General features: G+C 34.4%; 1 protein-coding gene across 1 annotated transcript; it reads left to right on the top strand.

Annotated features, from left to right (window-relative positions):
• Positions 1–552: 552 nt before the first annotated feature.
• LOC126979522 (uncharacterized) lies at positions 553–2,685 on the top strand. Its single transcript, XM_050828852.1, has 7 exons — positions 553–794; positions 1,310–1,396; positions 1,515–1,565; positions 2,027–2,090; positions 2,183–2,248; positions 2,373–2,486; positions 2,590–2,685. Exons 1-7 carry the CDS (start codon positions 712–714, stop codon positions 2,683–2,685), a joined length of 561 nt encoding a protein of 186 aa, XP_050684809.1. The 5' UTR covers positions 553–711.
• The last annotated feature ends 16,808 nt before the right edge of the window (positions 2,686–19,493 follow it).

Here is a 19,493-nt window from a genome sequence, read left to right as displayed (position 1 = left end):
GAAGTCTGCCCTTGTCCATCCGATCCAAAAAAAAGGAGACAGTTCGGATCCGGCAAACTACTTATTTATTTATTTATTTGTTTATTTATTTATTTATTTATTTATTAAAGTAATCAACAGCGTACACAACAATTATTTTTACAAAATTAACCTAGGTTTTACATATAGCCACTAAGGATTACATAAATTTTAAATTATAAAAAGAAATCATATATTAAGACGACGCATTGACGGTATTGCATCAGGGATTTCAACTTTTTTCAGCAATTACAAAACATTCGGAATTAATATTTTATGTTTTGAGTTGTTCATGAGCTTAACTTCAAATTGGTAATTGGTTTTACACGATTGGTCAACTATTACAGCACAAAAAAAATACTCAAAATCTGCTAAATAAAAACATAGATTTTCACTTTACAACTGAACGGAACCGATTTATGGCTCTTAATTTTATATACATATAAGTATAAACACCCTTTTCAAAATGGTAATTGGAATTTACATAATTACCAATAGTTTTTATTTTATACGAGATATAGTGTTTTGGCGCTTACGACTTTTAATTTCAAGCTAGCTATCGCGTTTGTTTGTATGCAGGCGGCCCCCCTCAGTCCGTTTCTGACCATTGTCAGCGTCGGACTTGTGCCAATCGAGCTCCCGAGCATCGATAACCGTATCTTATTCTGAATAAAATATTACAAATTATTAAAAATGGGAAAAAAAAAGTTAAAAGTTTCTAAAATGAAGATGAAAGCTCTGTACATTGAAAAATGTAAGGATATGGTCAAGAAAAGGTAAGTAAACGTGAGATACATATTTCTTTTATTTGAATTATGAATAGTATATAGGCAGGTACCTACTAATTCCTATTCATAATCCACATACCTACTTATGTACTTGCTTACCTAGTTAGAAAGAAGGTAGATACCTAGGATAGGAAGGAACAGGTACATGAACAGTAAAGTACATGCCAAAGTAATGTGTGTGCAGGTACCTACCTACACTGCGTGTGTAGGTTAAAAATTATATAAAGTTTCTTTATAAGATGTGTATTTGGTATCATAAAAAACAGTATTTTGGTACCTAGTAGGTACCTTACCTACTCAGCGACAAAGACAATCACTCACAGAATATTTTTGAAGTATGTAGGTAGGTAATATATTTATATTTTTCATCATAATAAGGTAGGTATTTGCCTATCTACCTTCAGAAAAACCCTGTTCTACCATTCATCATAATTATAATGTTTATTTTGTATATTATTCCTACATGGGTACCTAAAAGTAAAAACCTAATATGAAAATTCTAGGAAACAATTGTCCGAACAAAGAAAAACTATGGAGTCGTCTCTGGATTTAGGCGAAACTGAAACGAATACAATCGATTCTTTAGAAGGGTATGTATGTAATTATCTACTACATATTTATCACACTGTGACTGCATAATAATAGTTTTGAACGTGTGTGAAAATAATATTCCAATGAACTAGACATGACTAGAATTTTATTTTGTAGAAGACAAGAAATGTCATCGTCGTATGCAGATTTACAAAATGTGACGCTCACGTAAGTTTCATGATTACCTACATAGATATAAGTGTCAATTTATAAAAGTAAAGTGTTGTTTGTTTTTAGAGTTCCGTACCCAAAGGGTAAATCGGGACCCTATTACTAAAACTCCGCTGTCCGTCCATCTGTCTGTCTGACCGTCTGTCATCAGGCTGTATCTCATGAACCGTGATAGTTAGCCAGTTGACATTTTCACAGATGATGTATTTCTGTTGCCGCTTTAACAAAAAATACTAAAAAATAGAATAAAATAAATATTTACGGGGGCTCCCATACAACAAACGTGCCGTTTTTGCCGTTTTTATAGATAGGTAATGGTAAGGGACCCTTCATGCGCGAGTCCAACTCGCATTTGGCCGGTTTTTTCTCTTTTAATGTTGTTCCGCTGCTGGACAAATTTCTTCATCAAATCCTTCCACCCATCACAGGCCTTGTCAAGTTTACTAATGTTTTTTTAGGGCGGCCGAAAAGGATCAGAACTCACTTCCATGTTATTTTGAAGAAAAAACGCCTAAAACAACAGTAAGTTTATTTTTACGACATTTTATAACATGACCTGAAAGGTCATAAATTAATCATAACATCATATCATAATTGTTTAATTTATCTTTCAGATTGAGATGGAATTAGATGATAATGATGCGCCTCCAAATATATCGCAATGCGAATCAGAAGCAATGGTAAACAAAATTTTATTATTCGTTTTATATCGTAGCTTTATTCGAACAAAGTATTTTTACTAGAGTGATTATTTTGGTCATGGGCTAGAATGTAAATAATCAATCATACATTTTTAATTTTTAGACAGAAGAAAATCAATATAAGGAAAAGGACCAGGCTTCAAACGTATTACCTGAAAATCAATGTGAAGAAAGTAATGCACTTCCATATATAGTTGAAGGCACATCTGAAGTAACGGTAAGCATTCTGCTTTTGTAAGATTTACATTGCATGTCCTTACAAAAGTAGGAAGATCATACAAGACCCACAATAAACAAATAAATATTTCTGTATCTTTCAGATGCAGCCTGAAATACAAAACTTGGGGCACCGAATAATAGATTTTAATCATTTCACATCAGAACTTGTAAAAATTTCTCAACACAAATCTCTTTAAATGCGGATTATCTACAATGAAATTAATTTCTGAACATCGAATAGGATTGCAATCTGAATACACATATGTATGTATGATGTGTAATTATAAAAATAAAATAAAATCGTCATTGGATGATGTGAACAAAGATGCTGTTGCGGGTATAACGGCCGCAGGTTGTGGTCATGCGCAATTAAAACAATTTTCAGCAGCAGTAGGTTTACCTATTATGTCAGAATATACCTATAATAAAACTCAAAATGATATATGTAGGGATTGGGAGGACACTGCTTGGGACGAAATGAAATTAGCTGGTGAAAGAGAAAGAGAAGAAGCAATTAAAGAAGGAAAAGTCACGAAAGACGGAATACCAATGATTGATGTAATTGTAGATGGGTGCTGGAGTAAACGTTCGTACAGAACAAATTACGCAGCGTTATCAGGAGCTGCAGCCATTATTGGCAGACGTTTCGGCCAAGTCCTGTACATGTGTGTAAAAAACAAATATTGTTGTATTTGCGCCAGATCTCAAAAGAAACAAGAAAGCCCAAAAGAACACGAGTGCTATAAGAATTTCGATGGAGCTTCTACTGCTATGGAGTCAACTATTATAACCGAAGGGTTCAAGCAATCTATTGATATGCATGGTTTGGTTTACGCACGTTTTATTGCTGATGGTGATAGCAGCACTTATTCGAAAATATTAGATGCTCGGCCATATCCAGGTATTACAGTTGCAAAAATTTACTGTCGCAATCACTTATAAAGAAATTATTGCAACAAGTTACAACAGCTTACTACTGATACACATTATAAAGTGGTGGATAGAAAAAACCTTACACAAGAAAAAATACTACGGTCAAGGAAATATATATGCGAGGCCATAAAACTTCACAAAGAGAGCAGGAATGAAGATGGTTTGTACAAAGACATAAATGCATCTATTTGCCATGCTTTTAATCGTCATGGAAATTGTAATCAGCTATTATGTAAATATAATATGCATCCAGAAGCTCCCAACACATTTTTCGGCAGTTTACTTTGGCAGAAAATAAAAACACTAGTTGCTCGATTAGCTGATAAAGCACATAGTCTAATTGAAGATGTCGATAGCAATATTGTGGAAAGATTCAATGGCGTCATTGCAAAACTAGTGGGCGGAAAAAGAATAAATTATTCTCAAAGACGATCTTATCAAGCAAGATGCTCAGCCGCTGTAATTTCTTTCAATACAGGCAAACTATTATCTACTGTGCATCGAAATATATGTGGAAACAGTCCCAAACAGTCTATTAAAAAACATGAACAAACAATGAACGATAAAAGGGCTAAGACAAAAAAATGTATAAGAAAAAAGAATCGCTTATTGGTACCAAGGACGCTTAATTTGGCTTATGGTGAAATAGTAGACAAACCAGATTTAGACGAAGACACTTTGAAAAAAGCAAAAACTACCTTAGTACAAAATTTGATGAAAACTGATGAAGAGCGAAGAGATATTGAAAAGAGAACCATATTACAGAGTGAATCTGGAGAATGGTTAGAGCTAAGGCGAAACATGTTAACAGCCTCAAATTTTGGAAAAATTGTAAAACGAAAACAGACAAATACATGCCAAAACATAGTAAGAAATCTACTGTATAAACCTAATATTGACCATGTTTCGTCAATAAGCCATGGAAAAAAATATGAAAAAATCGCGCTGGAACAACTATCTATAATGAAAAATGTTAAGATTGAAAATTGTGGCTTATTTATTGATGACAAATACCCATTTTTGGGTGCAACGCCTGATGGCATCACAAGCGACATGATTGTGGAAATAAAATGTCCCATAGCACCATTTAAAATTGGTTTAGAAGAAGCGATTCGGCAGAACAAGATGCATTTTTATAAAAAAAAATAAAAATGGCGCAGTAGTGATTAACCAAAAATCGGATTGGTATTTTCAAGTGCAAGGTCAATTGCATATCTGCAAAAAACAACAATGTTTGTTTGGAATTTGGTTTGGCGATAATAAAATAAAAACAGAAATTATAGAAAAAGATGAAATGTATTGGGCAGACGTGATGGAACCAAAATTGCTGAAATTCTATTACGATTGTCTCCTTCCTGAGTTAGTCGATCCCAGACACATAAGGAATAAGCCAATTCGTGATCCGGAGTACGTGGTTGCACAAAGCAAGGAAAATGCTGCGTCAAATATTGTAAATATTTCAGAAGAACCAAAATCAAAAGAAAATTCTGATGATACTGTTGCTGACACGGATAAAACTGCTGATGTCGACAATTTTGCTTTTGTTGACGAAGATGTTGCTGACGCAGACGATGTTTCTGTCGTAGATAGTTCAGAATATATTATGGCTTTTTCTGAATATTGACCGCAAACTACCTACTATGTCCTCAATAATTTGATAACTTATTTAGGTAATCGTTACATTATAATAAGTAACAAAAATTAAATGACAACGAAATTTTTCTTACCTACCTCTTAATTTTGGTTTTTACTTATATATTATTATACTTACCTATGTCAGAATTTTATAATTATACTAAAATCTAATAAGAGCGGAAGCAGTCCTTAATTCTTTATTGCACACAATACAATACATAGGAAAAAGACAGAAATAGAGGACATGTACAAAGGCAAGCAAACAACCCTAACAAGAGTTTTCTTCCAGCAAACCTTTTGAGGCTAGAGAGAGGTGCCTTTAGTGGCAGGTTCGTGTACATACATAAGGTATGAATACAAAGGATTAAATGGAAAATAATTATACTTACTAAAATACATATAATACATAAATATCTATATATATATTTATATATATAAATATATATACTTATATAACAATATAGCAATGAATATGAGATCCGGCGTTTGTATGTATATAAGTTTGTAGGTAGGTAGGTATGTTTAGTATGTGGGTATTTGTTCATCACTTAATGTTTATCATGCCGTCAAATTATTTTTATCGACATAGTACCACAAAAAATATCAGCTTGTCTACAAAAATTTAAAATATTCAAATCATTATAAAAAACTAAATAGAGGTAAGGCGACTCCACGACGTCTATGTCCCAGCGCGGCAGCGCACGACAGAGTAGCGCGCGAGTTATGACGCGAGACGGGCCGCTCGCGTGGCCCGAGTGCACGATAGCTGCTGCTAAATTACCGGGATATGAACTGATTGCGGGGAGCTCATGGGGGCGTGGCACCCGATTTCAAATAATTGTTTATCAATGCGTCACCTTAACAGAATAGACTTAAAAATGTACTATATATACTAACAAATAAAATAAAAGATTACAATAGCGCGCGCGTGTCTGTGTGTGTGTGTGCGTGTGTGGTGTGTGTGTGCGTGTGTGGTGTGTGTGTGCGTGTGTGGTGTGTGTATGCGTGTGTGGTGTGTGTGTGTGCGTGTGTGTTTGTGTGTGTTGCGTTACCTATTATTATTATTTTTTACGATGATGTTTTATTATTTCTGTTTTTAACTTAATTTTTGATAAGTGAAATACGTCAAACTCAGCGTACTGTTTATTATAAATTCGTGACAGGCCTATTGCTATTACCTCCCTGCTCTCCAAAATCATGGAGAGCATAATTAGCCGTCAGCTCTTGGTATACCCAGAGGGTCACCAGTTGATCAACGACCGACAATACGGGTTTCGCAATGGTCGGTCGGCAGGTGATCTTCTGGTATACCTGACACATAGATGGGCTGCGGCTATTGAAAGCAAGGGGGAAGGCCTGGCAGTTAGCCTGGATATAGCGAAGGCCTTTGATCGTGTATGGCACAAGGCGCTCCTCTCCAAACTTCCATCATTTGGGCTTCTCGAGAGCTTGTGCAAGTGGACCTCCAGCTTCCTCACTGGGCGTAGCATACAGGTCGTTGTCGACGGATATTGCTCGAACCCGAAGCCCGTGAATCCGGGAGTGCCCCAAGGCTGTGTGCTGTCTCTCACGCTGTTTCTTCTGCATATCAATGATATGTTGGACACCTCCAACATTCATTGCTATGCAGACGACAGCACTGGTGATGCCATATACACGGGCCATGCAGGTCTCTCTCGGGAAATCGTCGACCAGTACCGGGAGAAACTTGTGTCTTCTATCGAGTCCTCTCTTGAGAAGGTCGCGGAATGGGGAAAATTGAACCTTGTCCAATTTAACCCCCAGAAGACTCAAGTTTGCGCGTTTACCACTAAAAAAACCCCATTTGTCGTATCACTGCTCTTCGACAACACTTCCCTCAAAGCCTCGCCTAGTATCGGAATACTGGGTCTCGAAATCTCGAGCGATTGCCAATTTCGTGGTCATCTGGAAGGCAAAGCCAAATTGGCTTCAAAGAAACTGGGCGTCATTAATAGAGCACGGCAATACTTCAAGCCGGCCCACATACTAGCGCTCTACAAAGCGCAGGTCCGGCCACACATGGAGTATTGCTGTCATCTCTGGTCTGGCGCACCCCAGTATCAGCTCGATCCATTTGACCGCGTGCAACGCAGAGCAGCTCGAATTGTCTGGGACCCAGTGCTCTGTGAACGGCCGGATCACTTGGCGTTGTGTAGAGACGTCGCTTCATTGTGTGTCTTCTACCGCATTTATCACGGGGAGTGTTCCAAAGAGCTGTTCAACCTGATTCCCGCCGCCGAATTCCACCTTCGCACGACACGCCACAAGTTAGGATATCATCCTCACCATCTGGATGTGTGGCGGTTTCCTCCACAGTGCGGTTTTCAAGGAGCTTTCTTCCACGTACTACAAAGCTGTGGAATGAGCTTCCTGGTGCGGTGCTTCAGGGACGATACGACATGGGTACCTTCAAAAAAAGCGCGTACACCTTCCTTAAAGGCCGGCAACGCTCCTGTGATTCCTCTGGTGTTGCAAGAGATTGTGGGCGGCGGTGATCACTTAACAACATGTGACCCGTACGCTCGTTTGTCCTCCTATTCCATAAAAAAAAATATCATGGGGAGTGTTCCGAAGAGCTGTTTCACCTGATTCCTACCGCCGAATTCCACCTTCCCACGACACGCCACAAGTTAGGAGTGAGAATATCGTCCCCACCACCTGCATGTGTGGCGGTCCTCCACCGTGCGGTTTTCAAGGAGCTTTCTTCCACGTTCTACAAAGATGTGGATTGAACTTCCTTGTCCGGTGTTTCCGGGACGATGCGGTGATCACTTAACACCAGGTGACCCGTACGCTCGTTTGTCCTCCTTTTACATTAAAAACAATAAAATAAACGTTTCACTTTAAAAAGGTTAGTTTGAATTAGATCTAAAAGATTATGAAACATAAAAAGGGCTTTGGTGAGTCTGCCTCAAATTAAATTAATGGTCTTCCAGTAAAATACACATATATGTTTGTGTTTATAAATTATAGTATCGGGAACTGTGCTGTGTAGGCTAGTATCAATCCCGCTCGCCCTCAGTTCACACGAACTTATCTAAATATAAAGTTAAAAGTTTCAATGAAAAATAATATTCGCGTTCTATTGATACTTGTTTTCGTGAAACAGTGTTATCCTAAAACAATGGGTTTGTAAATATATTTTATATGTTGCGAAAATAAAGTTAAAAATCTTTCGATTATGATTTTAATATTTAATTTGATAATTGAGTTAAAGTTACTTTATTATGAAGTAGTAAATGATTTTTTGAAAAATTGTTTCTGTTTTTGGTATGTTTAAGATAATAATTTAGTTGAGAAAATAGCTACACACTGATTCAAATTTAACTTACTTGGGCTTATGTTAAGTAAGTAGATCGTGTTTTAAATAGAAGCAAATGAGTACTATGTTATTCTACTATCCAAACCAAGAAGGACAAAATCCTTATATAATTAATACGTCTAGATAGTCCCTTGCTGTTAGACATCCGATAAAAACAGGCCAGGAATATTAGTTTTATTAGTGTGCGTGACAAGCTACCTCTTACAATTGCGATTTGTATGACACTGTGCCAGTGCGCGGGAAGTGCTCAATATAGAGGTTAGTTCTAAAGTCAATTTTTTCGACATTTTTACAGCTGTCAGGGCTGTCATGCATTTTTATGATTTTTTTCGATTCTACAGATTACATTTAGATTATTACCAATGAATGTTATAATTTTTTATAAGTAAAACATACTTCAAAGTTACTAATTATTCATAGAATAGTTACTAAAACATTATAGATAATACAAAAAAGAATGTTTTAATCGACTGCTACAGATAATTTTTACGGCTGACCTCATTTTGACGGTTTTTCGTATTTTACGCAGATAAAGTTTTAAAATTAAATATTTTTATTTTTATAGTCTGTTAAATTACCTTTCTTGTGGTATATACTACATACAAACCAGCACATTTTAAGCACTTCAATCTCTAGCAGTAATTGAACCTCCCTATTGCTTGCGAGGCAAAGCATAAACAATAAAATATAACAATATGTTACATACAGCCATACTATGAGTGGGAGGCTCTTTTGCAAAGGATGCCGGCTTGATTATGGCGCCTATTTCTGCCGTGAAGCAGTAATGTGTAAACATTATTGTGTTTCGGTCTGATGGGCGCCGTAGCCAGTGAAATCCTTGGGAAAATTGTGGTGCCGCTCAGAGTTTTTGGGTTTTTCAAGAATCCTGAGCGGCACTGCATAGTAATGGGTGCGGCGTATCAATTACCATCAGCTGAATGTCCTGCTCGTCCCGTTCCTTATTTTCATAAATAAAAAAACAAATTGTCTACATAATATTGCACCCACAATCACATTACAAACGAAATGTGTGTGCTTCACGTGAAAAGTAAATCTCTACAGAAAATTTTCAATGCTGCTGTTCTTTTAAATTTTTTTTAGTATTGTAAGCCTAAAATAATGTAAGGGCACATATTTCATTAGTATCTGTTTATACTAAGACAATATACACCTAGATATATATTAAAATTAAATTGATGCCGGTCTTTATATCATGATTTTTATTACTTCACCTGTATGTATGTTTGTTTGTAACCGACATATTTGGGCGCGATTTTACCCACGGACCGGTGACAATACATTAATTTGATAAAACTATTCCATTTTTCAATTTAATAAAATAAAGATTTTAGTTAATTTATATAATTTTCGTCTATCGTCTTTAAGGCAGAAATTTATGTTAATTTTAAATTACAACCATTATATTTAACCGATTTATCTAATATCAGGAAATTTTCGAATACAAAAGAGAATTTATAATTCGACAATGCAAAATAATAATTTAAAAAAAACACACTGTTATAAAGAAACCAATATTTTTTATGTCAGTTTTCTATATAACGCGTGTTTTTTAGTTTTTTTTTTAACTACTATTAATTATAGACGACCTGTATAGCCGAGTGGTTAGCGATCGTACTTACTAAGCTAGAGGTCCCGGATTCGAATCCCGGTAGGTACAAGCATTTATATGATGAATATGGATGTTTGTTTCCGAGTCATGGATGTTCAAATGTGTTTATGTATGTTTATACGAATTATATATGTTTAAGTAAGTATATTGTATTAAATATATCATTGTCTTGTAACCCATAACACAGGCTATATATGCTTAACTTGGGGCAAGATAATTTGTGTAAAAAGTGTGTCAATATTATATTATTATAGACTTATTTTTATAGCTGTGTACTGCTTCGGAGTCCCCGGTTCGAACCTCGCCCACCACGTGTGGTTTCGGTTTTCAAATTCATATTTATTTATTTGTTCAACGGTTTATATGGTCAGCAACGCTCTTGTGATTGAGTGTTTGTCCTCCCTACAGTAAAAAAAGTTTTTGTGCCTGTGATATGTTGTTATGTGCCATGAATAAATAAAAAAAAATACTTTACATGACTTTGTTCAATGTCTGTTCTCGTTTTCGCACCAATCTTGTAAATATTCTTGTGATATTAAAATGAAGTGAATAAAGACCCGAATTGCTGATCAAGCATTAGAGACAATTGCAATTTTTGAAACTCAGTGCCAGATTTTGGCGAGACAACACGTCCTGAGGATGCCTCGTGTAGAGGCGAAACACGTGTCGAATTGTTTTAAGACAAATATTGGCGGAATTAACACTAAAGAAAACTCAAATCATTTGGATACTCATCTGCTTGATGTTAATCGAAAGTTTGTGTTCCAAGCTCTGAATTGGTGGTACGAAATTCTGCTTGCGACAGAAAAACGTCTGCGTAATACCCGTAGAAAGAAATAAGAAAATAATTTGAAGAAATCCTGACCAAAACCATTTTTTTATCTTGGGATACTAAAACAGCACCTAGAATCATGACGCATGTTTTAAGAGATAACTTAGGACTTGGACGTTATAACAGTCACACTTTTCCTTATTTTACTGATAAATTAAAAATGAAGAGGGTGGTAAGTTCAAAAAAACTTCTACCATACACAAAAGGAGCTATAAAAAAGTTATTTACTGCGTTACCGGGGCCCCATCGGTGTGAAAGAGCTGAGTGGCAGATTGAACAAGTGAATAGATGCTGACACTGAATTTCGATTGTCTATAATTTAATATTTTTATAATTCACTTTCGCTCTAGTCTTGTTATAAGTAACACGTCATATTTTAATATCATTGTAATTAGTTTTGTGTAATAAATAATAATTTTTAAAAAGACCTTTTATGATCGTCCGAACATAACTACTGACGATAACTTTTTTATAACGAGCAACATTACAACGAAAATGAACGAGTTTATGATAAAAGCTCTATAAAATCTACAAATGATTTAAGTTAACTTTAGTGTTAATTCCGCCACTATTTGTTATAACAAACACTAAAGAAAACTTAAATCATTTTTATAATTATGGATTTTCGCAAAGTAACGCCTAGTTCAATAAATTTTCTATAAAAGCTTCTAAATAAGTCAGCAGAGTAAAAAGTTGGTACTATCCGACCTCAGTGATAATTTGTCGGGATATGATGATAGTTCATGATGAAAAAAAAAAGCCCGCTGAGTTTGTTGCGCCCATTCTTCTCAGGCCTGAGGCATTCATTTTGGAATGGGTGGTAGTTTTTACTCTCAATAAGTGATTTCACATCCTATTTTGAATAAAAATATTTGAATTTGAATTTGAATAAGGAGGAGAGGGAGAAGTGAGAGCAGATTGTTTGAGCCATATTCATGGCAATAATTCAAATTTCAAATTTCAAATTCAAATATTTTTATTCAAAATCACTTATTGAATGTCAAAAACTATCACCCATTCAAAAAAGACTGCCTCCGACCTGAGAGGAATGGGCGCAAGAAACTCAGCGGGATTTTTTTTTAATATAAAAATATGGATTACAATGTTATATTGAAACATTTATAATTAAAGGGCCTGAGGGTGTTCGCTTTATTCGTCCGTGGTGTCATTAAGAAAAGTGTGTATGCAATAGTTATAGTATAACTTTACCACACAAACGTTTTTTAACAATTCTTTTAAATTTCGTAACACATTTTATACATTTTCTGGAATCATATTATAGAAGCATATACATCGCCCAACAAAAGACTTACTAACTCGACCCAACAGAGAAGTAGGCATAACAAGTTTATGTTTGTTCCTCGTGTTAACATTATGAATGTCACAGTTTCTAGAAAACTCCTCAATGTGCTTATGAACTTACAGAACATTATCAAAAATATATTGAGAAGCAACAGTCAAAATGTTTACTTCTTTAAATTTTTCTTTTAATGATTCTTTAGGACCGCGCATAAATCATAAATCGCGCGAATAGCCCTCTTATGCAGCACAAAGATGGTATTAATATCGATCGCACTGCCCCATAACAATATACCATAGGACATAAAACTATGAAAATAACTAAAGTGTACTGGTCGCGCCGTATCTATGTCAGTTAACCGTCTAATTTTCTTAACCGCATATGCTGCAGAACTAAGCCTATTCGCCAATCCTTCAATATCCCCATATTGCAATTGCCCCATTGCAATTTGGAATTAAGAGTAATGCCAAGGAATACAGCAGATTCCACTGGTTTTACCACCTCTCCATTTAATAAAATATTCGCATCTACATTTTTGATATTTGGCGCGGTAAATTTAATATATTTGGCTTTATGGCTATTTAACAATAAGTTATTGGCGCTAAACCAGTACACGATATCAGATAGAGCATTGTTTACTTCGTGATATAAAACTTGGCTTCGTTTCACTTTGAATATGATTGAAGTGTCATCCGCAAACAATACCACCTTGTGCTTTTTTTTATATAAGTTTATGTAGATCATTTATATAAATTAGGAAGAGGAAGGGTCCAAGAATGGACCCTTGTGGTACCCCCATAACGAAATGATACCTATACATAGGCATGTGTATCAAGATAATACGATGTCGAGAGAGAAAAGAAGTCGGTTAAGCTCCTTAGCAATACCATGCTCCATGACCAAGAATGGTTGTTTCAACAAGACCCAGTTCAATCCATTAAAGCGTGGTTGGAAAAAAATTTCATCAGTGCTAAAGACTGGGAGTAATATAGTCTCCAATTATAATTTATGATTTTTTTAGAGAGTATTGGTATGCCCTGACATGATAATTTGGAGTTCCTAAATTAATCTACAAGATTGGTAGTAGAAAGTTTTAGTATGGAGACACTAAGTGTTTAAATTGATAAGTGTATTCAACGTCTAAAGTAATTCGGAGTCCAATTGGAGATCATTTTAAATGAGCCTCATATTTTTAATGCAATTATGATATAAATATATAAAATACATGTATACATATGCTGTTTTCTTTTCATTCTTCGTCATTATTCGAAAATTTCACATTATAAAAATAATTTAAAATCTTTTATAAATCTGTTTGAGCTTGTGCCAGTGAAGCCCTTTCATACGATATCCCACATGACACGGTTAAACTTAATTCATAATAATTAGGACCGCCCGCGCCGTTCCTTGCATGAAAACTCTGTTTATTTTTATTTTATTAAAAATGTATAAGTTTCAGACTATTCCCTATACATGTAGTATAAGACGGTATTACTTTTCAAACTTTGTAGTACTCAGTCAATAGAAAATACCCTATAAATTGTGATTCCCTTGTGATTGCCGAAATATAGGTTTTTGGCAGCATAAATGGCCGTAATTTTTTACGTTAACTTAGAAGCTTGGTTTTTCACAGCTTCCAGAGGCTGTAGACTTGAGTTTATCGTTTAACTCAACTCTATACTTCCACGCATTCCCGAAATGAAGGGTCTTGACAGACAGATGAACAAACAGGCGTTCCTATAAGGGTTCAGCTTTTTCTTTTTGAGGTTCCTTGCAACGGTAATATTTATTGCGATGCATTAAGTAATATTTAAACAAACAAGTTGTTTTCGCCTATAAATAGGTTGTACATTCTTTCTAATATAAAAAATTGTGTACTCAATTTCTGTATTGAAAAATAATCAAAATCACTTTATTCATGTAGGTAACGGAAATGACACTTATGAATGTCTTGATTTGAATTTGATATCGAATCTACCGCTACTTCTACTACTTCTAAGATTTACATTTTCATCGTTTTACAAATCATTTCATTTACAATATAATATGTAAAATTATGCCTCAAACATACTCAAACGCCAAATAAACAATGCCTTACAAATTAATAATGTAAATCTGTTGGTGAACGAAATAAAGTGAATATAAAAATACAGTAATATAGTTCGCCAATAAAGGAAGAACGGAATAAAAAATACGACTCAACATGGCCATAAATCTGATAAATAATAATGCATTGATCGTTCATAAATACATTATTCATTCTATGGCACGCCCTGTACAAATAATTATAAATGAATGGTGAAGGTACAACTTGCTATTATCGGAAAATTTAATTGAGATCGATATCAGTTGCCTTATGTTAAATGCCCTGATTTAACTTCCAGATTTTAAATATATAAATTCGAGATATGGCGGGAAAAATATAAACTAGTCAGTTTATATTTTTCGCTACAGACGTTGGTCACATCATAAATAAAATACTGTTTTATATGAATTTGTCAATAATATTTCATAACATCAAGGATTATTTCGTAAAATATGCACCCTGTTGTTATAATGAAATCATGCGTCAATAAATCTCTCATAGAGAATATGTCAATAAAAAACCAATATTGGAAATAAATATAATTATAGGTCCCAAATCGATATAAAAACTATCCTATCTCTCAAGATGGACTAAACTGCACTCCATGAAGTAATGCCAATTAAAATCCGTTCATTAGTATAAGAGTTCACTTCAAACAAACATCAAGGCACTGGATTTACATATAGTAAGATTTAGTGGGAATTACTGATGACTTACAGTGTGTTTAGGTTTAGGGTATCAATTTCTTTTTTTATCAATCTTTTCGTATCAATCGTACGTCCGACTTTTTGTGTATCCTACAGGCGTCATTGTTAATGTAGCCTCGTTGACTTCATTTCATATATTTTATATTAGTTGCTTTTGGAATAAACCTTAAATGTATTTACAACAAGATGGTCCATAAATAACTGTGATAAACATATCATTTGTATATATGTACATTTAAGTATGTATATCGTATTATATATATTATAGTCTGGGACCTATAGTATAAGCTATAACTAGTTTGAGGCTTTATAATTTGAGTAAATATATAGTAGTATTTATACTATTGAAAAAAAAACTACGTTTAAAAAACCGACTTCAAAACCTGAAAAGTATCAAATAACTAAAAATTTAATTAAATACACCTCTTATGCAAACCTTTACCTTTAATATTAATAAAATAATATTATTTTTGTGGACTACCTATTCATTTATTTATTTATTTACAAGTAGGTACAAATTCATAGGTTTTAAGTCGGTGCCAAGGCCTAAACAATATAAAACCTAATATTATAAACAGCTTACTTACTGTAATCATTAAGGTTGTGTGGCCACGCGTGTCTGTCCGCTTGGGTTGTTTTGTTCTAGACGAAGCTCACACTCACGCGTGGCGAGTGTAGGTACCTACTATTACATTTGGCTTGGCACCGACTTCAAAGATAACAATACAACAAATATACAAGCACATACAAATAATAGTATTTTATTAATATTAAACGTAAAGGTTTGCATAAGAGATGTAAATTTAATTTTTACTTATTTGATACTTTTCAGTTTTTTATTTATTTTTTACTTTATACTCATAGTCAGCTAATAATAATAATATATATAATCAACCTAAATGAAAACTCCTAAAAAGCCGTAGACAAAAAACAATTATATCATCCACGTAAACAAACATTTTCATAAGAAATAAACAAAACAAACCATGTAAAATTTCTTTGGGGCCAAATAGCATCTATTCCGCATCGAACCAAAGAATAATTACTCTTATTAAATCCGATCATAAATCTCAAAAATTAATACCGATCGAATTGAGAACCTCCTCCTTATTGAAGTAGGTTAAAAATATCAATTTTGTTTCCTTGTGTTTAATTTGCCACACCTATATATTTACCCCCTTATTCATAATAGTCTGCTAACTTAAAGCATTGCTAATTCTCACTCTGTCTTCTTCTATTGACCTAAATCAGAATGAGAAAAAACACTCCTAAGCGGCTGTTTAAAGTTAGCGGTTCATTATGAATAAAGGGGGATCATGTTTAGCAGGACTGATTTCTTATACTAGCACAAAAATCACGCGCTTACACAAACACACACATTTTTTTTTTTATGGAATAGGAGGACAAACAAGCGTACGGGTCACCTGTTGTTAAGTGATCATCGCCGCCCATACTCTCTTGCAACACCAGAGGAATCACAGGAGCGTTGCCGGCCTTTAAGGAAGGTGTAATACATACATATTATTTTGTGTTGTTTTTTGATATTGAAAAAATTACAGCTATAAAAACAGTAATAAACATGATTTAAACATTAACTATCTGCATGCAACATGTGTTTTAATTATCTGTATAATTATACGTAGTGTGTTGTCATAAAATTGTTTAGTTAAAAATATCGTATATCACGGAGAGATTTCTAGCTAAACTTTGATAATCTGGCACGAGACTCTCAGATCCGAGATTTTGACGAGACAACACGTCCTGAGGATGCCTCGTGTAGAGGCGAAACACGTGTCGAATTAATAAGATTAATTAAGACAAATATTGGCGGAATTAACACTAAAGAAAACTCAAATCATTTGTTTGATTATGAATTTCCGCAAAGTAACGCCTACTTCAATAAATTTTCTAAAATTTGATTGATTGATTCGTAAATAGAGAGTTCGAAAGGTAAACAGGTAAAACTTATTCAAAACCTCCTTTCAAGTATTCTTAACTTTTATATTAAAATCCAATTCAAGGATCTACTTGAATTTTTGAAGTGAAATCTTCTTTAATACGCATATTTTTAGATGAGATAAAATCTCTGGACTCGCGACACCGTTACGAGACGCAGCTATACTGTGTGCATATATGCATGTACATATAGCAGACCGCGAATGCGTCTAGATAAATTAAATTTAGATATATTATTATTATATATACGTCGAATCAATTTTTTTTCCTATTTTAGTTACCATGAATCTATAGTTTCTATTTTAGATTGTAATAATTTTTATGATAATGATACGAGAGTAGTCGAAATTGTTAACGATGATTCATAAAAGAATATTAATATGTATTTTAAAGTTTTTAATAATTATTAAAAAACAATTCATAAATAAAATGCAATTTTTTACCCACTAACCCGTCTAAAAAATGGCTAACGCGGCAAAATAAGCTTTCACTTCTGTCGGCACTCCCGGAGTGCAACCCGTATTATTTTTTTTTGAAGTGAATACTTCTTTTTGCATGTTGGGTATTTATTGGGTATCGAATGAGATCGCCTTTCACGCAATTTCGGAAAAGGTCGTCTCGAGTCGATAAAAGCAGCGCGAATCATTGGAACAAAATTTACCAGAGCAATATATACTAAATTAAAAGTATGTATATTGAAAATGTTATCCTAATATATATAAATCCAGTGTGTTCCTGATATTAGCATATATGATATTAGCGTATATGCAATCCTAGAATAATGAACGGATTTTAATGGAGATTTCTTCATGGAGTGAAGTTTAGTCCAACTTGAGAGATAGGATAGTTTTTATTTTGATTTGGGATCTAAAATTATTTAAATTTTATAAAAATATATTTATAACAGTTATTTGTGGACCATCTTGTTGTAAATACATTTAAGGTTTATTCCAAAAGCAACTAATACAAAATACATGAAATGAAGTCAACGTAATATTAATCATAACCAGAGGCTATGACATTAACAATCACAACTCTAGGACACACAAGGAGTCGGACGTACAATACCAAATTGATAACCCAAACCTGAACACTATAAATCATAGTTATCAGTAATTCCCACTTAATCTTAATATGTATAAACCCAGTGTCTGATGTTTGTTTCCAGTGAACTCCTAAACTTATCAACGGATTTTAATCCTTCGAATTCGAATCCGCAACCCGTTGTTTCGGAGGCAAGATACATCTATCACTCATCTCACGTTTTTACATTCCATTGAAATTGCTTACACATAGCTCCAAAAGTTACATACTATATGTATGTATGTATGTACCTCTTTCCTGTAGGGGTAGGCAGAGACTACTTCTTTCCACTTGCTACGATCCTTACATACCTATTTCGCTTTGTCCACTTTCATTATTTCCTTCAAACATCCTCTTCGGTTTAGGGTACTCTTGACCTGGCCATTTTCAAGACGTCGCTGATTTGGTCTCGAAAAGTCCGCCTAGGTGTACCCCTTCCAACACTTTCATTCACACTGGCATTATACACTTTTTTCGTCAATCGTTCTTCATTCATTCTCTCGACATAGCCAAACCATCTTTTTTTTATGAAAATAAGAGACGAGACGAGAAGGACGTTCACCTGATGGTAATTGATACGCCCTGCCCATTACAATGCAGTGCCACTCGGGATTCTTGAAAAACCCCAAAAATTCTGAGTGGCACTACAACTGCGCTCGTCACCTTGAGACATAAGATGTTAAGTCTTATTTGACAAGTAATTTCACTAGCTACGGCGCTCTTCAGACTGAAACACAGTAATGCTTACACATTACTGCTTCACGGCAGAAATAGGCGCCGTTGCGGTACCCATAATCTAGGCGGCATCCTGTGCAAAGGAGCGTCCCACTGGTAATCTCTAGAATATAATAGCTATAGAAGCTAGACTCACGATTAATTTATATAGAATCTCGATAGAAAGATAATATAGAATCTCACATTAAAGTTTCATATTTCCCTGTAAGTGTTATTAGTTTTGACGGGAGTTATAAAATTGATCGATTCACTGTTTGATTAGCTCTCACAACCACCTGTTCTGTACTTTAATTGATATTATACCGTACTGTAGCTAATAAATAGACATTATTTAGAACGAGAAAGTAAACACAGTATTTAATTTGTTACATTTTTTATGAAGTCTCAAAGTAAGTATCAAATAATCACTACTATAAAGCAAAGTCCTCCACCTCGTCTGTCTGTCTGTCAGTTCGCGATAAACAGAAAAACTACTGAATGGATTTTCATGCTTTTTTCACCAATGGATAGTAATGGTTCTCGAGGAAGGTTTTAGTAAATAATATGTTTAGTTTTTGTAAAGATTTTTGTATACATTAACGATATTTGTTGGAGGTATCGGAAAAAAATAAGCCGTGTCGGAGCTTTCAACGAAAACGCTGTGTATCATATATACATCGACATAAAATTCCCCGACGGCATATGTCTTTCTCTTAAGGATAACAGACTATATTCATTTTAATACTTTTAAAAAATGGCAATTTTAAAGCGGTGATGTAAAGGCTG

The sequence above is a fragment of the Leptidea sinapis genome, chromosome 1 (genome assembly GCF_905404315.1).
Source record: "Leptidea sinapis chromosome 1, ilLepSina1.1, whole genome shotgun sequence".
Lineage (NCBI taxonomy): Eukaryota > Metazoa > Arthropoda > Insecta > Lepidoptera > Pieridae > Leptidea > Leptidea sinapis.
Note: the sequence above shows the minus strand (reverse complement) of the source record. Positions and strands in the feature narration are given on the sequence as shown.

Coding starts and splice junctions, on each gene's coding strand:
- LOC126979522 (XM_050828852.1), top strand. CDS start 712: ATGGGAAAAAAAAAGTTAAAAGTTTCTAAAATGAAGATGAAAGCTCTG. Junction 795..1,309: donor AAGGATATGGTCAAGAAAAG/GTAAGTAAACGT, acceptor TGAAAATTCTAG/GAAACAATTGTCCGAACAAA. Junction 2,487..2,589: donor AAGGCACATCTGAAGTAACG/GTAAGCATTCTG, acceptor TGTATCTTTCAG/ATGCAGCCTGAAATACAAAA.